This window comes from Suricata suricatta, chromosome X (assembly GCF_006229205.1).
Source record: "Suricata suricatta isolate VVHF042 chromosome X, meerkat_22Aug2017_6uvM2_HiC, whole genome shotgun sequence".
Lineage (NCBI taxonomy): Eukaryota > Metazoa > Chordata > Mammalia > Carnivora > Herpestidae > Suricata > Suricata suricatta.
The window spans coordinates 24,539,886-24,565,064 of NC_043717.1; the positions used below are offsets into that span (position 1 = coordinate 24,539,886).

Below are 25,179 nucleotides of genomic sequence, written 5' to 3' on the forward strand. Positions count from 1 at the left end.
AATGAAAGAGCCCCTTTCCTCTCTGCCTTTGCAATGTAGAGCAGTTAATGGAGGGAGAGGAAATGGCGTGAGAGGGAGGGGACACCAGAGTGAGGTCAAGCGAGGAGCAAGGGCGGTTCAAGATAGGGAGTTGCCGGATGCCAGATTGCCAGTTGAGGGACCAGAGGTTGATTTTGCGCCTTCCCTTAAATGCTAAACCGAAAGAACTTCCGCGTTCCTTGCCCCTGAAAAGCGTACAAAGATGAGGGATTAGCAGTGCCCCCGGAGGTCACACTACGTGGGGCCGGCTCGCTACACGGAATTCTTATCCAGGGCAAGGAGACGGGGAAGTGGGCGGGGCGTGGGAAGCGCGGGAAGGCCTGGCCGGGTCAGCCTGAGGAGCGACTCACGCCGTGTTCCGCACAGCCCACCAGGGGAACAAGCAGTCCTGCACTCTGGGACCTTTTCGCGAGAGGGAGCCGCAAAGCGCGGGCTGGGAGTTGTGCCCTTTCCAGGGGCCAAGGGCGCTCCCCGCCGAAGGGCAGCACCCGCCGCGGCCCCCGGCCCTGCGACAGGCCAGCTCAGCCTCCCGGTCGCAGGAGCCCACGTGACCTGCTGCGCGGGCCACCGCCTCCGCCGCGCCCAGGCCCCGCCCCCGTGACGTCTCAACACCCTCTGATTGTCAGAACGTTCCGCCTGTTTCCACGTTCTGTAATTGGCTGGCCCGGCAGGCAGCGCCCCCCCCCGCCACGCCCCCGGAGTCCTGGGGAACGCGGTTGGAGGCGGGGCCTGGGCCGAAGGGGCGGGGTGAGAAGGTTCCGCGCGGGTAAAGGGGCTGCCTGGAGCGCGATCCGAGCGTTCTGCCGTCGCACGCCGCTTCGCCTTCCTGGCTAGCGACCTGCCCCTCCCCCGCCCGCCGCCGTCTCCCGGGAAACGGGCCGCGATAGCCCGCTGACCCTAAGCTGGTTTCATGGCAGCCGCGAAGAAAGCAGTTTTGGGGCCACTGGTGGGGGCAGTGGACCAGGGCACCAGCTCAACGCGCTTTTTGGTGAGCCCAGGGTGACATTTGAGGAGGCGCTGAGCCGGGGCGGGAGCCCGTGGACCTAGGGGCTGGCTGTCGTGTTCCCATCTCGCGCCTTCTCCGACCCCGGGCCCCAGTCGCTAGTCAGGGGGTGGAGGCCAAGGTCCCCGGAGCGGGACCTGCCACGCTGGAGCTGCCCTGCGTGGGCCTGGGGGACCTCGGCCTCTCGCGACCCCCGCGGCCGAGTTGAGCAGCCCCGGCCTCGGTGGTGGAGCCGGATCACCTACTAATAGGGGGACTCCTCCCCCAAAGGGAGCTAGGACTCGCCGAGCATCCGTGCAGAGCCGTCCGCCTGTAGCCAGGGACAGGTGGCCACAGTGACTGCTACTGCGGTCTTCCCCAGGAGCATTTGGCCTGCGGGGCGCAGGACGTCCTTGGATGGGGCAAAAGCTGTGTCACGGCTTTGGTAGCCTAACACAGCGTCCTTTGGAGCAGTAGAACGAATAGAGTATTAGCGTGATGATGCGTTGTCATCCTCTCCCACAGAAATTGCAGGAGGTGGAATGCCGGCATGGTGGGGTGGGGGGCGGTGGTGAACACATTAGGAAAAAGTCACACTACACTGTTTTTGCCGGCATCTTTATTTAATGTCGAAGACTCGCAGATTTCGGTTCTGATACTTTGCCGGTTACAAACAGATGATTGTTTTCTCCATGCTTCACAACATACAGTGACAGGAAAATTCTGTTTCTCTTTTTATTTACTATGTATGACAGCAGTTTTATCACAACGGGGTGCTATTTAAGGGACTCTGCTGATTAATGTTTTGTGCAATTAAGAAACTTGCTCTTAAAGTGATCTAGCACTGAGTTTAGTAAGATAATTTAAAAGTAATTTAAATAAACAGTTGTTGGTTAAGAACTTATGCTGTCAGTGGACACTTGGCTAATGTGGCAGGTTGATGTAAATACTGAATGAATCTTTTTTTAATTTTTTAATGTTTATTTATTATTGAGACAGAGAGAAACAGCATGAGTAGGGGAGGGGCAGAGAAGGAGACGCAGAATCTGAAGCAGGCTCAGGCTCCGAGCTATCAGCACAGAGCCTGATGTGGGGCTCAAACCTACGAACTGTGAGATCATGACCTGAGCTGAAGTCAGATGCTCAACCGACTGAGCCACCCAGGTGCCCTGATACTGAATGATTCTTTAGCTGTCTTCACTTATTTACTTCAAATCATTTTTTCCTGCATTATTTTGTATGTATATATGTGTGTACATATACTATATGTATTTATTGTATGTATAGTATACACATTTTTTCCAAGTTCTGTTTAACTGACCACTTGGCTGAAACCTGCATTTGTGCCTTCATTTTGATACTTGTCTCTCTTGTCTAAAGTAGAAGCTTCCTGTCCAATTTTAGTTTGAATCTTATTTAATGGCTTAGCCTGGCTTGAGCTGCCAAGACGGAGTTCTACTGTCTCTTACATTGCTTATCTTTTGATCACCCCTGGCAGGTTTCACTTTGTCCTATTTTCATATAAATGTTTCTAAAGTAATCCTGAATCATAAAGGATAGTCTGCCTCACTGGATTTGATTAATATATAAAGTACACAATTACATTGCCATCTTCCCAAATTAAGAAAGACCATGAAGATATGTGTGCTGACTGACTGTGGGTTGATTTTTGAAATCACATTCAAGAATTGCTCACACAAGTCCCTGAGGGAGCCTGCCAGGTAGAAGGTGGAGAGCCGGCCCAGGCCACGGGGACAGCCTAGAGCTGCCAAGCAGCAACACAAGCCCAGCGTTGCCAGATCTTGGAATTCTTTAAGAAATGCTGATAGTCTGGAGTTTACAGTGAAATCTTGCTAATCTTGAGTGTTGGCCAATTACTTCATAAAGCATGGTGGGGGCCAAACTAAACATGGCCGCCGTTGTCAACTTTATACAGCTTCTACTTCTATGAATAAGGGTCAAGTATTTGATTTTCTTTTCATTATTATTATTTATGTCATTATATTATTCATTTCATTATTCCTTCCCTTTTAGGAGCCAGCCTTACTGTGCTTCTCTTTCTTTTGACTCTTCGCCGCTGCTGTCCATGTAGCCTGGCTGTCTTCTTTATCTACTGCAGGTTGTTCCTGATCCCTCAGATTCTGTTGCCCGAGGGGGTGCTTTCTGCATTGGTGGGGGAAGAATGAATCAACTTCATATTATCGCAGCCATTTGTTCAGTGTGTGACATGAACAACACAAGCCTGCTGACATTGGGTTCTGTTTACTGGGCTCTTGTATGGCATGATCTCATTGAGTAAGTGGAGGTGCAAATTCACAAGATTCCCATCCTGCTTATAGAGTGATGTATAAAAGTTGATCAATCAAGTTTTCCGCTTCTTGAGAAACAACTATGAGAGAATGCTTCGCGGGTCGATTAAAGACTTAGAGATGATGTGTGAAGTAGAACAAAACTCAGGAATGGTTTAACAGCCAACTTCTCCTTCAGTTACAAGGAAAGAGGTTGCTAAACCACTCCTTGCAAAATGCAGATAATAGACTTGCTGAATAAGGGCTTCAATCACAAGGTGATTCCCAAGAGTTCTAGTCCTTTTGTTCCACATTGTAATTATGACTCAAAAATAATTGCTTCCCTTCTCAGGGAAGAATACAATGAATAAGAACTGTCATAAGGAACCTTATAAAATTAAAGGTATTTGAATAATTTCCTGACCATTGTTCATTAGATTTGCATATCTCATTCAACTTTCACAAGACCAACAGGCTCTCCAAGCTTTCTTCTTCCTTTTTCTAAACTAGCAGTGTTATTAACTTTCTCCCATAATGGACACAAGATATCAATATTCATGCTCTTTCCTCCAAAGGAATCTTCTCCTCCCCTGTTCCCCAGATCTGCTTCTTGAAATTCAACTCTACCTCCAAATAGTGCCTCAGATGCCATCTCTTAGCAGGCCTTCCTCATTCACCTTTCTGTACTACTTTTCTTATACCTCTATTAATAGCTCTTATCACCTGATTTATATTATAATTATATACCTGCTATGCTTCAGAGAAGGGACCTCCTTTTAGGTCTTGTTGGTCTCCGTGTTCCTTGAAGCATCTTGGTCCCGGGACACCAGGGTGGCTCAGTCGGTTAAAAGACTGCCTCTTGACTTCGACTCAGGTCTCACGGTTCATAAGTTTGAGGCCCACATCGGGCTCCGCACTCCCAGCCTGGAGCCTACTTGGGATTCTGTCTCCCCCTCTCTCGGCCCCTCCCCCGCTTCCTCGCTGTCTCTCTCACAAAATAAATAAAAATTAAGCTTTAAAAAAAACCTTGGGGGCACCTGGGTGGCTCAGTCGGTTAAGCCTCCGGCTTCGGCTCAGGTCAGATCTCACGTTCGTGGGTTCAAGCCCCACGTCAGGCTCTGTGCTGACAGCTAGCTCAGAGCCTGGAGCCTGCTTCCAGTTCTGTGTCTCCTTCTCTCTCTGCCCGCCCCCCTCTCATGCTCTGTCTCTCTCTGTGTCAAAAATAAACATTAAAAAAAAATAAAAAGAATTCTTGGTCCACACAACAAATGAACATGTGTTTTGTCTACAGGGAGCACTTTATACATATGGATTGAATAGATTTTTATTTCTCTTTAGTAGGTCAACTGAATTTTGATTCTGGTTAGCTTTTTTACCTTGTCAAAAAAAAACCTTAAAACTTTTGGACTTGGGTGTGTTTGATTACCTAATTTCTTCTATTTTAGTAGACAGTTTGAGAACATGTTCATTTCTTCATCTAGCTGCCAAAGCATTCACCCTGGGATCCTATGTGTATGCTTTGTACTAAAGGAACTTGTCTGATAGGAAAGTGAACTGGGATTGGCACATGAATACTCAGATTACAGAATAGGAACTTCTTGGAAGGAGAATCAATGTAACAGGTTTTAAGGAGGGGCCATTTCTTTAGAAGACCAAAGTTTCAGCTGCACCACTCAACTTCCCTCTTTATTTGGTAATTTTGTTTTTCCCCATCAAGTTGCATAAAGCAAAGGCTTGGAATGTGTTAGGACTTGAAATGTGTCGGATGCTGCAGTAGAGTGTTTTTCCAGCTTTATCTCATTTAATCCACACAGCAGCCTGATGTAAGTGGTGCTGCTAAGCTCCTTTCCACAGGATTGGACTGTGCTGAGGACTGTGCCCAAGGTCACAGAGTAACCGGTGGAACTAGGATTCAAAGCCAGGTCTGTAACGCTCAGAAGCCTGCCCTAACCAGTGCCCTCAGCTCCCCGGCTGCCTGGAGCCCTGTGAAGGGAAGAGCAGAGGCTGGGGCAGGCCGCTTACCCGCTTCTCACGTGTCGGTTCTGATTATAATCACAGATGAATCTTCACCAAGGAAAACATATACACACACTGGTTTCGCAATATGCAAAAACAAAACAAAACAAAAAAACCATTGCCTTTGAATAAGTCCTGCTGGGTTTGATCACCCTGTGACTCAGATGCAGCGGGTCCTGGGCTGGGCTCAGGTGTAGTCACTGTGGATAATGGTTTCACAACCACTGTACTTGAGTAGCCAGCATCTCCAAAGAATGACTAGAATTGTAGTTTGGTGCTTGTTTTGGCAGGAACCGTTGCCTTGGCCCCAGCAGCCGCCTCATAGGGCTTAGAGACGGATTTCCACTTTCTTCCTTTCATTTGTTTATTCGACCCCTATTCATTAAGCACCTGTTAGGGGCCAGGGACTAACGAACAGTAAGTTTGGCAAAACTGATTTGGCTCTTATGTAGAACGAGGCCGCCATTGTGATAACTGCGGTTGTGTTTCTTTTGTGTTTTCTTCTTTTCCACCAAGTTGGCTTCTTTTCTTGTCCATCACCTTACACGGATGGCAAGAAGACAGTCCCCTCATGGGGCTGCCACCCTCTCAGTTTCTCACAAGCATGAAGTGTGAAGAGCTCTGCCTCCCAAAGCCTGACAGCATCTGGCCGGTGGGAGGCGCTCATTACATGACTAGGTACCTGACCCCTCCGGATGCCTTGACTAGTACTTTGGGATTGGAGGCCTAGGAAGGTTGATTCGCGGAGTCTTGGAACAGGTCTTAAGTTGGCAAATATTGGCATATTCGATATTATGTATATGCTATTTAATACGGTTTCATTTTTTAAGAAAAACAGAGTGCCCTTCGCCATGTTTTCCTCTATGGATTGTCAGAAGGTGCCGTGCCTTTCGTGGTCAGGTTTGCAGTACAGTTGTAGTTGGTACTTTTATTTTAGGTCATTTAAATTTATATCGTATTATAGAGTTCCAACGAGGGAGTTCTCATTCCTGAAAAATGTTTTATCACATAGTAAAGCTGAGTGTGGTGGGAACACGTAGGTTTGCGCGGAAGGCACGTGAGGAGGGAAATGAATGTGCACGTCTGTGATGGGCTGGCTGAGTTATAGGATGAGTGAGCAAGTGAATTCATCTTGGGACCTGGAGGGACCGTTCCTTAGGACAGCGTGTCGTCTCTCTCCCGCTCTCCTTCTTCTAAGACAGAGAAGGCATGCCTTGTTTCAGAAAGTCCTTACATATTTAAAAATAATAATTATTTCTTGTTTCTTCCGTTTTTAAACTATCCCTTTCCTCCAGAGCTGGAATTGAGTTATGAATTAGGCTTCGTGGTGAGTATAGAGCTGGTGACTTCTGATTCTACCGCTAGCAGGTAGTAGTAGTAGTAACAGTCCAGTAATAGGAAGGAGGAGGAGGAGATGCAGGAGGAGATGCAGTAGCAGCAGCAGTCATAATGGTAACATTTTGGAGACATATGCTGTGTGCCTCACTGTGCTAAATTCCTTTAGTTGTCTTTCTTTTTATTTATTTATTTATTTATTTTGAGAGAGACAGCAAGCAGAGAGGAGGGGCAGAGGGTTAGAGACAGAGAGTCTTATAAGCAGGCTCCACGCTCAGCCTAAAGCCCAACGTGGGGCTCCATCCCACAACCCTGGGATCATGACCTGAGCTGACATCAAGAGTCCGACACTCAACTGACTGAGCCCCGCAGGCGCCCCGCTAATTTCCTACATTCACTTCTTTTTTCAGCTTGTAACTGCCCTCCTCGCAAAACAGAATGTAGAACGGATGCATGATTTGGGCTTAGAGATGAATATGGCACTGGTAGCTTTGAATCCTAATTCTTGCTGGTCACTTGTGCCGGGGTCTGGTGGTGGTAGTGACAGTCATAAAAATAGCAGTCATAGCCGCGACAGCAGTCGTCACATCTTTGGGACGCACACTTGTATGCCTGCCCTGTGCGAAATACTTCCCATCAATTCTTTATTTATTTAAAACAATTTTTTTACATTTATTTATTTTTGAGAGACATAGAGTGAACAGGGGAGGGGCAGAGAGAGAGGGAGGTACAGACTCTGAAGTAGGCTCCAGGCTGTGAGCTAGCTGTCAGCACAGAGCCTGACGCAGGGCTCGAACCCATGAACCGTGAGATCATGACCTGAGCTGAAGTCGGATGCTCAACCGACTGAGCCTACCAGGTGCCCCTCAATTCTTTTATTTAATCCTTTTACAGATGGAAAAGTTGAGGCTCAGAAAAGTTAAAGTCAGGTGGTGTCTGTATTCTGTGTGGTTTCAGAGCTCTGAAGGAGGAGGGAAGGCCAGGCTCTGTCCCGTTATGTCCAAATGCTGTGTGATCACCAGCCTCATGGTCTAATAAGCCAAATGGAATTTACTGAAATTCTGCCCTTTTCTGGGCCTCTTCCAAGGGTCTACAAATCCATTATTAGTGTGGGGGCCCTGAAGTTAGCCTCGTTAAAACTACTAGGTGTTGAAGCCAGGATCTCACTCCGTTCAGAGCCCCATAGGTCTGCTATTGAGCTCTTTATGAATCCAGCCAACCAAAAGGGGACCCCTTGTCTCTTAACCCCAAATCTTTTGGGATTTGCGAGTACACCCTGGGAGCAGTGGTCATAGGAATAAAAATAATACAACTGTGGTTTCCTATTCTGCTGCATAACCATTTCTCATTTGATTTTGGTAATTTTCTCCTAATTACCTGACGGACCATAACTTTTCAGACATTTAACAAATATTTATTGAGTGTCAGCCCTCTGGCAGACACTATTCTAAGCCCTAGAGATATTCCAGCAAATAAAACGGGACAAATGAAGTGAACGTCGTAGAGGTGTGCCCTAATGCTTAGTTGTAAATCAGGGGGGTAACACTTAGGGTTCTGTGAAGTGCCTTCTATTTATGACATGTCAAGGTAACCTTTGACTTATAAGATATTTTATCTCCTCACAGGCCTTGAGAATGTATACCTTTTTGCTTCCATTCTATCTATCATTTCCTCCCCAAAGGAAGGGAGCGTGCCGGGAGAGAGAGGGCAGCAGCGGCTCCCGGTGTGTTTTCTCTTCTTACTTTCCCTTTCTTAGACTGCACTGAGCGGGTAATTTTCTCCCGCAGGAAACCCAAGCATGGAAACGCTTACCGCATTTGATGTAACTTTACCGCTGTAATTACAATGATTTCGGAAGTTGAGTTTAATTAAAATAGGAATCCTTACTCTGAAAGACTAAGTACTTTGGTACTCAAGCAGAGGTACACACGGGTGAAAATATATATGACAAGATTGCCAACGTTTTTAATGTATTGTTTTAGTGGTATGAAAATTGTGGAGGTTGTATAGCACTTCTCTGGTAGTTTTGATCCATTGGTTTTCATAGTTTGTCAACAATTCACGGCAAGTCTCTTACAGAGAGCACTCAGCCAGATGGATGCTGGGGTACACTTCTCCCCCTGTTGATACCACTCTGTTTACCTTTATAAGAGCTAGATTCTTTGGGCCACTTCCCTTCAAAGGACTTGACGCAGTGCCCTTCTGTGCCTGGCTATCTATGACTCTGTGTGTCTCCACATCCAAGATGGAAGCGGAATGGAACCTTATAGCATCACCATCAGCGTTTTGCCAGCTCTCTTTTATTGTTGGTTTTCCCATTCTCTTTTGAGATCCATACTGTTAATTGGTTGATGTGTAAAATTTCCTATATCTGGAGCCAGTTTTGTTTTTTTTTAAAGACTAAGGAATTGCCTCTTTGGCTTCGCCTTCACTAGATTTCTATTTATCATGATTCTATCTGAAGAGAAGGTAGAACATCTTCTGTGGCATTCCGTCTGATTAGACTTCCCCTGTCAGTGACTGGGGACTTTGGTTGCTGCTCAGCTTGAAGCATCTTTGCCCCCTAACATTGCAATATGTCTTTCAGGTCTTCAATTCAAAAACAGCCGAACTACTTAGTCACCATCAAGTGGAAATAAAACAAGAGTTTCCAAGAGAAGGGTATGTTTCCTGATTTAATATGTAAAGATACCTCAGTGTGTATTACTCTCTCTCACCTTACCTGCCCTGTGGCTTTGTAAAGTTAACTTGACCAAACCCCTCCTGAGGAGATCGGAGGGATAGGTTTCATTCAGTCAAGGCAGGAAACAATGTCTTGGTGGCTCAGCAAAAACAAGTGGGCGATTGATTGATGGCCTAGGGACCCAGTGACGGGAAAAGAAGGGAGAATAAGGTAGTCAGGCAGAGGAGTATTAAATATCAGAGAGTCCACATTGACCTTAAGTCCTTTAGTTCTGTGTCTCCATCACTGCCAAACCCCTGCTATGCAGATTTGCGTGGGATGGCTTTTTCCTTAAGTAAAGATACCTGTTTTTTCTCATATCTTATCTCCTGGCCAGAGTCACACATCTTGGGAATAACATACATATGTGGTAGTTCTAATTAAATAAAATGTTAAGTATATTAGTGAGCATATAATGATGTTTATGATACAACCACTTGGGAAAAACTGCGTGGCAGCTTCTTATAAAATCAGCCATATATCTGTAGCATTGCACTCATAGGAATCTATCCAAGAGAATTGAAAGCATATTGCTATAGAAAGACATACATGAGTGTTTATAGCAGCTTAATTTATAATAGCCTAAACTGGAAACAACCCAAATGTCTGTCATCAGTAGAATGAGTAACACTGAAATACCATTTAGCAATTTTTAAAAAGTGAACTGATGCATGCAACAACTTGGTTGAGTCTTACCAATACCATGAAAACTGTAAGAAGCGGGACCCCAAGGAGCACATGTACATGGCTATTTCTGAAATTTAAGAAGAGGCTAAAGTAATCTAAGATGATAGGAATCAAAAATTGGTTGCCTATGGAGTATAGATTGACTTGAAAGAGGCATGAAAGAACTCTGAAGAGTGATAGAAATATTTTATATCTTGACTGGGATATTGGTTAGATGGGTACATGTATTTGTTAAAACTCAACAAAACGCACATTTTTGATCTGTTGATTTTCCTTTAAAGTTTAATTCAATTTAAGAAAGAGAAAAACTGGTGTCTTACCAAATCTTGGTGTTTTCTTTCCATGAATCCATGAAAAACATTCTCCTCCATTTTAGAGAATTTCTTTACCAATAAAAGATATTGATATGGGACCAGCATTAGAATGACTGTCCACAGGCCTAATCCCAGTCCAGTGTGGACAGAGAGCGCCTGGGTCTTGAAGGAACAGAAGTTAGAAATATGTGGAAGGAGTTTAGGTTTTTAGAAAAAGAATTTAGAAACAAAACTCAAAGCTCAGGAAAGCCAGGCAGGCAAAGAAGAAAGGCTTTTGGAATTCCCTTGTGCTTCCAGATTGTAGGGTAGGGTTTTTAAAACTTGGGCCCTTTCTACATGTGGTTTCCTCAGTTGCCACTTATTTTTTCCACATTGCTCTTCCTTGTCATTTATTATGTGCCTTTCACCTTTCTAAGGTCCTTATTCCTTACCAAAATGGCACCAGGATTGGGTCTGAAAACTGCAATCAATCACTTGTCTACATGAAAGAATTACTGGGAGAAATTTAAATTTCTTCCCTAAATGTTAACAAAATATTTTGGAAGAAAATGGCAAAAGACATTAGTATACGTATTTGACTTTTCAGAATTTCTTTTGCTTCATAAATAAATGAGTACATACACACATAAATAAGTAAATAAGTAGATAAAATCCATCCATCCATCCATCTCAAGAATAATACGTATAAATGTGTGTGAATGTATATGTATATATCTCAGTCTACTTAGAAATAGCTAGTGAGTAGTGAAACATGAAGATAGCTTATCAAAACGTGTCAAAGCCACAGGATGTAATAAATTGGGAAACTAATTTCTTACTGGATTTGAAAAAATTATGTAAAAGTAGGTAGAATATGTGTTCTTTGTGGACTTTCATTACTTGCCTTCTTCCAAATGATTAACTGCTATATAAAGAATAATAAAAATGCAAGGGAAGTATGCTTTTGTTGACATCATTGCTTTAGAAATTGGCTGTGCTTTGCTTTGCTAATGTAATTTTCTGTGACTTATGCACCAGCCACACCCTTATAAGTGCACATTTCTAGACAAATAAATGATACTCGTATTGCTTTCTTGTGGACTAACCAAATACATTCTTTTGTTCAAAGATGGGTGGAACAAGACCCAAAGGAAATTCTGCAGTCTGTCTATGAGTGTATAGAGAAAACATGTGAGAAACTTGGAGAGCTCAATATTGATATTTCCAACATAAAAGGTATTTTTAATAGAATATTTTTCTCAATGCATGCTTATCTCCATCAAGTTCATTCATTCATTCAGTGCATGATCGAATGCCTGTGCAGTAGCAAGTATTTCTCTAAGAACTGAGGATGCAGCAATAAATGGGAAGATTAGGTCACTGTTTGCAGAAAGCTTTTATTTCGGCGGGTGTGAGACCAACAGTAAGAGCAGAGTGGTACAAGCTGATTTCAGATACATAGAAGTCTGATGCAGAAACTAAAACGGCGTGATACGGTGGGATGTGCCTAGACAGGCTTACCTTAGATTCGGTGGCTAGAGAAGGCCTCTCTGAGGAACTGACAGTTTGGCTGAGGTCTCGAAATCCAAAAGGGGGCAATCCTGCAAATACCTGGGAGAAGAAAGTTTCAGGAAAAGGAAGCCGCATGTGCAAAGGTCCTGAGGCGGGAATAAATTTGGCATATTTCTGGATATAGGAAGACACCAGCATGTCACAAGTGGAGTAAAAGAAGGGGGAGGGTGGGGGTGGCTAAGGGGCTTCAGTAGGAGCCGAAAGCAAGGAAGTAGACAGGGCACTGTCAGCCACAGGAGTGCGTGTTACTCTTCGTATCACAGGGAGGCAGCTGCGGGAAGGTTTTAAGCAAGGCAACAGGATTGTGACAGGATCTGACTTGCTGTTTAAAGACACTGTCCTGACTGCGGTGTGGCACTGTGTGTGGGGTGGATGGTAAGGGCACGCGTGTGGACACGGCCACCAGTGCTGCTGTGGAAGCACTGAGACACAGGATGGTGAGCCGCCAGTGGCAGCAGGGCAGGCGAAGGGAAGGCACCGAACTTGCTGATAGATTGGCCGTCAGGGGAGTCGGGAGGCTAGTGCTGTTGGGGGAAGTGATGGGCCAAAAACATGCTTGGGGGTTTTGCTGGAGCTCTTGGATCGTTTGGGGAACAGCTTGGGGGAGCAGTGTTTGAAATCACATTTCACTTAGAGAATCTCTCTGAAATCAGCGACCGTGGTAGATTAGTGCAGATCTCTATTAATTCCCAGTAGTGTTAACAGACCGTCTGTTGACTTTGCATCATTCGTTCTGGGAGAGAAAAATCACCCGCTTATCCACAGTTGATACGCTAGCATAAAGGGTAGAAGCATAACGTGGTAGTGGTCATCTCTCTGTAGTCTCCGTTTTTCAGGTTTATCATTCAAGAGCTGTGTTTTTCTTTTTTAGGTAATTTGACTCTAGGTAAGGGCTGCCATCAATTGGTAGTGGTGGTTTCTTGATTCACATCATCTTGGCTCTGAGATTTACCAACACTCAATTAATTAATTTACTTATTTATTCAGGTGGAGATGCTGGGGAGAAACTGATTTTTTTTTCAGACTTTCCTATATGTTTAGAAATAATACTTACTATACAAAGTCTAAACATAGGGGCACCTGGGCGGACCAGTCGGTTAAACATCTGACTCTTGATTTCTGCTCGAGTCATGATGTCACAGTCGGTTGTCAGATCGAGCCCCAGGTTCGGACTGCACTGGGCATGGAGCCTGCCTCAGATTCTCTCTCTCCCTCCGTCCCTCAGTCATTCGTGCCTGCGTGTGTGTTCTTTCTCTCTTAAAAAAAAAAAAAGGACAAAGGACTAATCATTCTCAAAACCATTGGCTCAGCAGACTCCCCTGCTAGGTGTGCCCAGGGGCAGTGCAGCAAAGATAGGGTCATGCAGCTAACAAATATCCTACCCCTCATTTTGTCCCTACATCTATGTGGAAGTGCTTCAGACTTCTTTTTTTTAATGTTTATTTTTATTTTTGAGAGAGGGAATGAACGAGAGCATGAGCAGAGAGGGAGACAGTATACAAAGTATTTTAAACATTTTATCCATCTAGAATGTATGGCCTCTTTTTTTAATGTTTATTTTTGAGAGAGAGAGAGAGAGAGAGAGAGAGAGAGATAGAGTGCAAGCAGGGGAGGTTCAGAGAGAGGGAGAGAGAATCAGAAGCAGGCTCTAGGCTCTGAGCTGTCAGCACCGAACCCGATGCGGGGCTCGAACTCATGAGCTATGAGATCACGACCTGAGCTGAAGCCAGACGCTTAACCAACTGAGCCACCTAGGCGCCCCTCACACTTCTGTTAGAGTTGGATTCACCAGGTTTTAGGTGATTTGTGTATACAAATGGTGGTTGGTTGTCTCCTTGAGTTTTTCTCACAGCTCTTACAGTGTAAACCTATGCGTGTAAGAGGCATTCAGTAGCACACCCATTATTAAAGCGCCCATTACCAAAGATGTGAAAAATCTAGGGGGCTGATGAAGCCGTGTTCAGGATGTGGATTCCAGCGTGATCAGCCTTGGTTTTGACATCATTCTACCTCCCTGATAGGTCAGGTAGGCTGCGATGTGTTGGCCTTCTGGTCCCTGAGACTCGGGTGCCATTCCTTTCCCTCTCGGTTTTGTGCTATCTGTGAAAGTGACGCACAACTCCAGTCTGAGCGACTTGTCTTCCGCTGGCCCTGATCCCTCTGTAAGAGGGCGCACGACTCTCTGTGCTGCACTCCTCTGTGGCTCACCGCTGCCCAACCCACACCTGAGCCAAAGTGACCCAGCACTTCCCTGTCAACAAGCACCGTGGGTGACCTAGGTAGATTAAGTTCCATGACCCCCACCATACCAGGCCACTTGTGCATTTTCCCCAGATAGTTCATTGAACTGCCACTACCAAGGGCCAAACTTTTGCTTGCCTATGTGGAACTCGAGGTGACAGAACGCGTGTGCTCTGAATGATCCTCTGTCACCTAAACCTAGCTACAAACAGAGGAAAGGACTTACGGGAAGTCCTATAGCTCTGTGTTAGCTGACAACATTAACACACAGCTCCCCCGTCTGCAGGGCCAATGCTCTTTCTCCTGAGCCATATTGATGATAACCTCACACACCGCTTCGCTTTTGATTTCCAGTGTGGCAAATAAATCAGCTTTTCCAGCTGCAGAGCGATTTATTTGTGGTTTTAACCTGGTTGTGGTTAAGAGTTTATCATGGCCGGTTGTATTTCTTCTGCAAACTCCGGTTTCATTGGTGTTAGCTGCCATCTGCCAGAAAGTTCGTTGATTTCAGGTCCATATGAACAATGTCTCCAAAATTAACCTTCACTTGCTAGCTGGACAGCACACCTGGTCCAGGACAAGTAAATAGGCTGCTTCTTTCCTTCTTAGGGAGTCTTAGCTCTGTTTGCCTATTCCTGGACTGAAGGAGCTCAAAGTATAAAGATTGGAAGTACCAGTTACTCATCTCCTCTTGTGAGAGAAACAAACATAGCACACGCGCCATTTCAAAGCTGAGAGCATAGGGGTGCCGGGCTAGCTCAGAGATCAGGAGTTTGATCCTCATATTGAGTATAGAGATTATTTAATATTTAAAAAAGTCTGAGAGCATAAAATTTTCAGCGATTAAATTCTCCTATATCAAAAGCAGTTGCCATACTGTTAGGGAAAGGGACCCCCGCTCCATACCTACTGCCTCACTCTGCCAGGCATAACCACACACATTTCTGTCTTCTGTCAGACTCCTAGTTTCAGGGGTCTTTTGCGGGGCTCAGAAAGGCCCCTCGGTCTCCCAGAGAGATACCCAGCTGTGGCTACATCTCATTTCCAATTGTTATGACATCCTGGATGCACACATCTTCCAGAGACTATTTTTCTTGTAAAGCTTTGTACCTCTTCCCACATGGCACTTTTAGTAGCCTTCCAACGGGGCTCTCATTTTTTGCTATGTGTCGTCTCAGGGTTTCAGGGGTTTTCCCTAAACACGTTCCAATTATAAATTATGATTTTATTTTTATTAATTTTTGTAACTGGGCTCTAGGCCAGTGGGGTTTGAACTCACGACCCCAAGACTAAGTCGCATACTCCACCGACTGAGCCAGTCACGCACCCCTGATTTTATTTTCAAATAAGGATGCTTACCAGCCATATTTCTACCTACAACAATTACTTTAACACCCGGAAGTATTTCCAAAGGCCTTTTCTAAGCATATTTTCTTAACAGTGCTTATAACTTTTCACAGGCAATGTTAAGGAGAATTAACCAGAGATTTTGAAGTTAGCAGTTAACTAGTTAATTTTACTAGCAACACTCAGAGTTGAGAAAAATCCCTCGTGAGAAAGAGCATAGAGGTGAGGCAGGAACCGCTAGGTCCAGTGCACCACAGTGACTTACGTGTGTGCCAGTGATGGTAGTATCCGTAACTAAGTGACGGCGGGGCCGGGACATCCCGTATCCTTCACGCCTGTAACTTTTATACACCCCTAAATGGGAGATAAACCAGGGTGGAGAATTCCAGGACCCGAATGTGTTATTCTGAGGAAAAGGGAATTAAGATTCAGAGAGGCACATGTGCTGGGATTAGCAGTCAGAAAAGGTTAAAAAAAAAAAAAAAGCACAGGGGTGCCCGGCTGGCTCAGTCAGTAGATCATGTGACTCTTTTAAAAAACTGTTTATTTATTATTTTTAAGAGAGAGAGAGAACAAGGAGCGGGCTGACAGCACAGAGCCCCATGCAGGGCTCAAATTCATGAACCATGAGAGGATGACCTGAGCCAAAGTCCGACACTTAACCAAACTGAGCGACTCAGGTGCCCCAGTTCATGTGACTCTTGATCTCAGGGTTGTGAGTTCAAGCCCGACATTGGGGGTGGAGATTACATTTAAAAAAAAAAAAACTTTCCTAAAGTTCCTAGAAACTTCAGGGGCGCCTGGGTGGCTCAGTCAGTTAACCGTCCAACTTTGGTTCAGGTTGTGATCTTAAAGTCTCTGAGTTTGAGCCCCACGTTGGGCTCTGTGCTGACAGCTCAGAGCCTGGAGTCTGCTTCAGATTCTGTGTCTCCCTCTCTCTCTGCCCCTCCTCCACTCATACTCTGTCTCTCAAAAATAAATAAATGTTTAAAAAAATTTAAAAACAAAACAAATCTAAAAAAAGCAGGAATTTACAGTAAAAATGACAAGAAGTTGGAACACTGAGAAAGTTCAGAGGTGCTGCCTCAGGCCTCTGTGCCCTGGGGAGAGACCGGTCACAGAGATGTGTCTATGGCTGCAAGAGAATCCTGAGAACCTATTTCAGCGGACTTGGGTTGTCTGCAAGAAAAGCAGTTTTACTTGGCACAAAGGAATCAAACTAAGATAGAAGGGAAAGAAGGAGTGGTCAGGGAGAAACCTGTAACCAATGAATCAGATAGAGGTAGCTCTAGATTTCGTTTTGAACACAAGTTAGAGTGAGCCAATGAAGAAAGAGAGCCCAAAGGGCGTACGATAGTGACCCAGAGACTGCAGCTAAACGAGCAGCCAGTCTGTTGATGGAAAACTAATGTAGTGGGGGGAGAATAGGGGATTTCACTCCAGCATGAATTCATTGTGATCCCACAGTATAAAGTTGTCACTCAAAGTGTCCTGTTGACAGTGTTGCACTTTAGCAATCCATTGCTGAGGCCCCACTGAGTCCTCTGGCCTCTCTTGTGTCCACAGTGCTGCTGGGCAATTCCTTTATGTGTCTTAATCAGCTCAGTCCCACTCTACAACCTTTCGTCTGCTCTCTCCGTAATACTGATGACAATGAACGGAGGCAGTAAGTGGCATGTGTTGAGCGGTTACTGTGTGGCAGGCACCGCTGTAATATGCATCAGTTCTGGAATTCCTCACTGTAGCCCTGTCAGGGTGGTGAAACTATTATTATCTCTGTTTTACAGAAGATAAAACTGAGATTGAGATCTAGGGTCATGCTGCTAGGAAACAGAGGGATTCAAATTTGAACCCCAACAGCCTGGCCTCAGAGCCTGAGCTGTATTAAAAAGCACCTTGAGTACTTGCTTCTACTTGTGCTTGGCCCCATTGGAGCAGATAACTTTGTGTGCTACCTCATGGGGAAAGTTGAGGCTCTGGGGCCTCAATTCCTCGTTTCCTGTTCCTGTACTTAATATCTAGAACTCATATCCATTTCCCTCCATCCCCCGGAAAACAATACCCTTCCTCCTTACTTGAGGCTCCTCCCTCCACCCGTGCATTAATCTTCTCCCCTCCTGTCACTGAATCAGAACCATGTCTCATTGTTTCGTAGCACCCCTGTGTCCCACATTCTCCTATGTCTTCCATCTTTATTCCTGCAAACATTAGTGTCTTCTACTTTAAAAAAAAAAAATCTCTTCCTTTTACCCTGTGCTTCCAAGTTTCTTAGAAGTAGACTGTTAGTCATCGTTTTGTACCTTTAGAAAAGGTGTTCCAGTAAGTAAATTTGCAATGGACAAAGGTTATTTTGATAAACTTCTAGCAGGCTCTCCAAGGTAAAAAGAAAGGGCTCAAATAAATACAATAAGAAATGAAAGAGAGGAAGTTACAGCTGATAGCAGAGAAATACAAAGCAGCATAAGAGAATGCTACTAACAATTATAGGTCAACAAATCGGACAACAGTAGAAGAAATTGATACATCCCTGGAAACATAATCCTCCTAGACTGAATCTTGGAGAAAAGGAATATCTGAATAGACCAACCATTAGCAAGGAATTTAAATCAGTAATAAAAAAAAGTAAAAATAAATGACTACATCAAACTAAAAAGCTTCTGCACAGCAAAGAAAAGCATCAACAAGATAAGCAACCTACTAAGTAGGAAAACAGATTTGCAAATCATGTATCTGATAAGGGGTTCATATCCAAAATTTTAAAGAACTCCTATAACTCAATGGCAAACAAACAGTCTAAGTAAAAAATGAGCAGACCTGGATCTTATTTTTCAAAATAAGACTTACAGATGGCCAACAGACACATGAAAAGATGCTCAACATCATTCATCAGGAAAATGTACATCAAAACCAAAATGAAATATTACCTCACAGCTGTCAGAATGGCTTCTTTCAAAAAAGAGAGTAACAACTGTTGGTGAGGATGTAGAGGAAACGAACCCTTGTGCACTGTTGGTGGGAATGCAACTGACCGGGACCACTGTGGAAAACTGTACAAAGGCTGCTCGGAACGCTAAGAGTAGAACTAACATATGACCTGGCAATTCCACTCTGGTATTTATCCAAAGAAAATGAAAACACGAATTCAAAAAGATTTGTGCACCCCTATGTACACTGCAGTTCTTAACGATAGCCAGGACATGGAAATAACCTAAGTGTTCATTCATGGAGAAAGGTATGGTGTATATACATACAGTGGAACATGATTCAGCCATAAAAAATGCAGTCTTGCCATTTGTGACAACGTGGATATGGATACACCTTGAGGGTATGCCAAAGTCAGACAGAGGAAGACAGACACTGTATGCTTTTATTTGTATGTGGAATTCAAAAAGCAACACAAATGAAACAAAACTGGTCGGAGGAGGGAAAATGGGAGAAGGGAGTTGAGGTACAAACTCCAGTCATAAAATAGATAAGTCCTAGGGATATAATGTACAGCCTGGTGACTACAGTCAACAATGTCACATTGCATATTATATAACTTCTCAGGGCACCAGGATGATACTAGATTTACTGTGGTGATCACTGTGTAGCCTGTACACATATCCAGTCGTTAGGCGGTGTGCCTGAAACTAGAACATTAGTACAACGGTATGTGTCAATTACACCTCGCTAAAAAAGTACATGTTCATTTTCTGTAGGCCAGCTTTCATTGTTCTCTATCACACATAAAATCTCCTTACCGTAAAATCAAAGTAATTACTTTTTAAAATTTAGATTTTAGTGTATTGTTTTAAAAATAAACTGTTGTTTTGAGCTTTAAAGAAAAGATTATTTAGAACAAGGGAACTGTTGGTCCCTCTCATGTGCTGGTCAGAGCATTCTTCTTGTGTTTTATTCTGGTTATACGGCCTGAACGATATGGACAGGAAGTTGTGTGTTCCTTGGAGAGTTGGTGAAGGCATTTTAAATCATGCCATGTGGAAAGGTGCTTGGATGGCTCAGTTGGTAGACCCTCTGGCTCTTGTGAGTTCGAGCCCCATGCTGGGCATAGGGATTATTTAAAATAAAGCCACAAGGAAAAGGATTTTTTTAAATACCAATGTTGTGAATATCTATCTGTCTTGAGAGAGGGAGGGAGTATTTTGTCACTAGAAGTTCTATCTGAAAGGTCACATAACAAGTGGTTCTAGGGAGGATTTAAGCAAAAGATGTGTTGTTGATTATATAGCCTTTAAAGTAGATCCTCATCTTACATTCTGGAAGAGCTCCATCCTTTCGGTCAGTCATTCAACCTGGGCTGCATAGTAGAATCACTTGGTGGGGGTGGGGGGAGTTGAAGGTAAAATACTAATATTCACCTTCTGTCCTTGTCTGTTAAATTGGAATGTGTGGGTCATGGAGTAGACACTGGTGTTTTTTCAGAAGCTCTCCAGTTGATTCTAATGTACAGCCAAGTCTGAGAACCTCTGATTTAGCCGAATCAAGCCAAATTGAATAAAATGGTATACATTAGTATTTTACTTACAATAACTTAACTATGGCTATAGCATTTGAGTTCTATGTAGGTCAGTATAATGTCAGTGCCATCCCATATTGTATTTATGCCTGATTCAAATTTGTATGTCTTCAACATATTAAAATACAGGAACAAAACAATTTCTAAAGAACCATAATATGAAGTTGCCTAGCATGAAGGATTTTATCTGTAGCTACTTTCTTAAAATGCAGGCATGTGTGTGTGCACAAACACAGAAAAACTGCTTATAGCAATTAGTAAATAAATGAATGAGGTGATTGTTGGTCTCTATAGAATAACAAATTAGGTATTGTAAATTTGGAATTGATTGCTTTCCCTTTTTATAAGGTGTTGGTCTGCGTCCATGTTGTCATGTGCTGGTCATAAAGTGGGAAGCAGCCTGCAGAAATAAAAAGAAGCACTTGACATTGGTTATTCACTTTTCCTGGAGCCACTCAAAGACAGTACATTCAATACCACTACAAAAGTGCCAAACGTTTTCTCAACCTGTTAAGTTTAGTTATGTACGTAAAAAAAAAAACAAAAAACTGGTTTTTTTAAGTGAACTATTCTCCTGAAGTAGTTTTCTACTGGTTTAACTTTCTACTCCATTCTGTTTAACTTTCCCTTTACAGCTATTGGTGTCAGTAACCAGAGGGAAACCACCGTAGTCTGGGACAAGTTAACCGGAGAGCCCCTCTACAATGCTGTGGGTAAGCTGTTGTTCGTGGATGTCAAACGCGTGGCCTTTCTCCACTTGCAGACATTGTCACACTAAAATGTCTGGCCGGAAAAGCTTGCAGTCCTGTTTCCTATACTCTGATGGGATGGGCAGAAGAGTCCTCTAGGGAATGAGTTGTTATATATTTGCAGATATTTATTCACATCTGGAATTATCTCTTTACCTTGCTTTCCCCTTTTCCTGATTACTTGTGTTATGACGAATGGAGCAGTGTTGCCAGAACGGTTTCATACACCCAAGGGAAATCTCCCCTCCTCTCATCAAAACTCCCAAATTCTACACACTCGCCGTCCTCTCTCTATAAAATACTCGTGTACTTGTTCTTCCCATTTCTAATTTTAATGGACGCATCTGAGGTTATGAAAATGAAGTCTCAAAACGTGAGCTCCTTCGGATTCACCTGGCTCTTTTGGCAGGGGTTCAAAACCTCAGAATCTCCAATGCACCAACACTGGGTATCACGTCTTATTGCAGTGTAAATGACCATACTCCTAGCACATGACACTTGCACTAAATGACACTGTCACCTGCTGTTTTGTTGTAAATATAGCCACTAAACGGTGTCATTCTGTTTCCAAATGGCAAAACACAATTTTTTGTCCATAAAATACCAGGTTTGTGGGGTGGGGACGGAGGCAGAAATTGTAAGAGATGGGATGATTTATAGGGTGAGCTATTTTTACTTTACTTTAGTGGTATAGTTCCTTTAGTACTGATTGGAAGAAAGTGATACTCAAGCAGAAAATACACTAAAAAGGTGCCTTATAAGAGTAGCATGAATCTTTTGGAAATAATCTTTATAAAACATGAAGGTATTTAATGTTACTGTGTTATTAGAAAGCATTTAGGATGTCATCTGTACTTGCGATAAAAAATTAAAGACTCAAAAAATGTCACAGAATTGTAACCACAGGTCCTGTTTCACAAACGTACACTTTTCTCATTCTCCTGAGCAAGTAATTTTGAATACCGGTAAAGCAGGATATAACAGTGTTCATTACTTATACCTAGGGGTGTTCTTTTCCAGATCACTGTTAGCCAGCTTCTTGAACTAGTTGGGGTTTTACTTCCCCCCCCCGCCTAGGGAAGAGAAGGACCTTCTCAAAGGAACCAGAAAGTTCCTGTTTCACTCTAAACTTTGAATTGTAAAAATGCAACTTTGGACTTTGAGTTGTCATTTTAAAATAATGCAACTAGGTTAGTTGAAGTTATATTTAACCAGAAATACTTTCTTTTTCTGATGTGCTTATCTACTCATTTCCTTTTCTTGTACCTGTGTCCTTCTGTGCCCCATTCTTTGGGCCTTTCAGTATTAATTTATACAACGCCTAAGGGATATGAAGAATGTTTTTCAATCCTGAGCCATGCACATGTCTTGAGAACCTCCTACGTGTTTGATGCTATCCTGGATGTGTTATAGAGGATATGAGTTACTGGCCGGTGTTGTAAGCACTTTGTCATCTAGTTTTAGGAAGAGATTAACACAGAACTAGGGAATAGTGGATGAACTATGCCGCTAAATTCAATGGGAATTAGAGCAAGTACATGTTAGTATGGATTCTGAATTCAAGGGATACCTTTGGGGGAGGTTAAACTCCATTTTAGGCCTTGAAGAACGTGTTCGTTGGATTACATTAGGAAAAGGGAACATTGGAGGCCAGTGTGAACAAGCTATGAATGTGAAAATGTGTACACATACTTCACCAAAGAGTAAAGAAACCGATGAGTTTTGAGGATAGGAGGATTTATTTATGAGTTATTATTAATAGAACTAATAGTGATAATAATGCACAATAAGTGCTAACCTTACTATGTACTAGAACTCTTTACCCATATTATTGAATCTCAATGACCCTGATGCAGGTTTTACTTGCCTTATTTACAAGTAAATTCTGGAAAAGCTCTATATAATGCTACATCACTATAAGTAGAGGTAAAACCACAGTTTGGACATAAACCCCTCCAACTCCAAAGCCTGTGTTCTCATTTGGATGAAGAGGGCTTAGTGAGGATGTAGAGGGCTCTGAAAGCCATTCACTGGATGACATGGGAGGACAAAATGAATAATAAAGGAGAACTTACCTTCCCATATGGTGGAATGGGTTGTTTCAAATGTCTGCTGAGAACAGCTCAAGAAGTTGTACAAAACAAAGCAAAACTCTGTCTGAGGGACTGGAAGGCTACCAAGGCAGTGAGGAATTGTGGGGCCACGATACAGGAGAGAAGGAAAGCCCAGAGAGATGAGCCTGGCATTCAGTGTTGCTTATTCGGTAGAGATACGTGTAGCCTCTAAAAGGAGTAGCTGGAGTTAAGCAGCATTTTCATACGTCGATGGATGTAGGGAGGTCAAAGGTAGTCAGGCGGCCTGGGCTGGAGATGAATATTGGTCATACCCAGACTTTTGATTGCAAGTGCAAAGGGCCAGCCCTAGAAGGGAGGAAAACTGGGAGCACAATAACCCTCACAGGGACTGAAGCCCGGACTGACGTAATTGAAAGCCCTGGGCGGATTATGGCGATCTAAAATTGCTAATGCTTCTAGGCTAACTTCCTTTCAGAAACAAAAATGAACCATTTCTGGGGATAAATTCTCTCTAGAGTTTTTAGTATATGACTTATAGTTTTCTATAAAATCAAGCATATGAAGCAAGACATAACTAGAAACCAACAGAAACAATCTTAGAGATAAACTCATAGGAAATCCTGATGTTAGAGTCTTCAAACTTCATTTTTTTTAGGTTTATTTATTTATTTTGAGAGGAGGGAGGGGGAGAGAATCTGAAACAAGCTGCACAATGTCAGTGCAGAGCCCTATGCAGGGCTTGATCCCACAACCCTGAGATCATGACCTGAGCCGAAATCCAGAGTCAGAGGCTTAACCAGCTAGGCCACCCCAGACAGTCCAAGAATCATCAGACTTTGAAGTAATCATGATTAACATGTTCAAGGAACTCCTTGACAAGACTAATACAACAAGAGTTGGAAATATAAAAAGAGGAATTCTAGAACTGCATTAAAAACTCAGTTGATGGGTTTTATGTCAGATTAGACACAGCTGAAGATGAATTAGTGAACTGAATGAAAGATCAGAAGTAAATATCCAGACTGAAGCACAGAGAGACAAAAGCTTCGAAAATACAGAAAATACAGGAGAAAGATGGAGTAAGGTAAGGAGGTCTGACATATTTGTAACTGGAGTGGCAGGAGAAAAGGAAAAAGAAAAAAGGTTTTTCAGATTCAGGAAGCATTGTGAGTCTCAGGCATGATAAATACACAGATAGCCATATGTAAACATATGCGGAGGCCTGAAGATAAAAAGTAAAATTTTTAAGTAACCAAAGGATATGACCTTCAAGAAAGCCACACTGAGTTGCCAGCTCCTGGATGGCTCGGTCATTGGAGCATGTGACTCTTGATCTCAGGGTGGTGAGTTTGAACCCCACATTGGGCACAGAGATTACAAATAAATCTTTAAAAAAGGGAGAGGTGGGGGAGCACCACACTGACTTTCAGTTAATTTCTCAATGGAAACAAAGTAAGTCAGAAGACCATACAATGAAATCAAGTAAACCCCCACTGGAGGAAAAACTGAGCACTGTTTTTCACGTAGAAGGAAAATGTTCTCAAGCGGAAATTTGGCAATGCAAAGTCCTAGAAAGGGTAAATGTGTAGGTCAGTGTAAAGGAATTTTGACTGCATAAAACAATAACATTATGATGTTCAAAATGTATTAAGAATTAAAATACATGGCAACATGAAAGGAATTTGGGGTAGATGAGTTTCAAGTGTTTTAAAGTCCTTATATTGTCAAGGATACATGTTTTAATAATCTCTAAGATAAACAATGAGAGTAAAATAAAGTATAATTAACCAGCTAAAAGGGGGGGAAATGGGATGATTTTTATTTAAAAAGGCAAGAAAGGGAAGAAAAAGGAATGTGAGACAGGAAGGATGGACAAATAGAAAGCATTTGCATTCAAATATGTAAGTAACTATATTCAAAAGAACAAGATTTGAGGCACCTGGGTGGCTCAGTCAGTTGAGTGTCTGACTTGTGACTTCGGCTCAGGTCATGATCGTGAGTTCAAGCCCCTCAATGGGCCGTGTTGACAGTGTGGAGCCTGCTTAGGGATTCTCTCCCTCTCTCTCTGCCCCTCCCCTACTTGTGTGGTCTCTGTCTCTCTGAAAATAAGTAAATAAACTTAAAAAAAATATTAGAAAGGACAAGATTTTGTCTCTCCATGGTAAAATCTAGCAAAGGAGTTGGAACTGCCCTTTGGTTAATGGGATTAGTGGAGAGGACAACCAGGGAGACGTTTCAGAGGAAAGACACCACCTGAGGGTCTGTAAATAGATAGAGCATAAAGGATGGGGGGGTGGGGTATGGGTGCGAACGG

The 25,179-nt window shown here is 43.3% G+C and overlaps 1 protein-coding gene across 6 annotated transcripts in view; it reads left to right on the plus strand.

Moving 5' to 3' along the window:
• Positions 1 to 813: 813 nt before the first annotated feature.
• The window catches only part of GK (glycerol kinase), a 72,397-nt gene continuing 48,031 nt past the window's right edge, over positions 814 to 25,179 (plus strand). For 3 of the 6 annotated variants that reach the window (XM_029930047.1, XM_029930048.1, XM_029930053.1), the window contains exons 1-4: positions 814 to 1,027; positions 9,248 to 9,321; positions 11,492 to 11,598; positions 20,677 to 20,754. In XM_029930047.1, coding sequence (XP_029785907.1) covers positions 950 to 1,027; positions 9,248 to 9,321; positions 11,492 to 11,598; positions 20,677 to 20,754 — 337 coding nt within the window. In that variant the 5' untranslated portion in view covers positions 814 to 949. The remainder of the gene's footprint in view (positions 1,028 to 9,247; positions 9,322 to 11,491; positions 11,599 to 20,676; positions 20,755 to 25,179) is intronic. The other 3 variants (XM_029930051.1, XM_029930050.1, XM_029930052.1) reach the window with 2 other exon arrangements.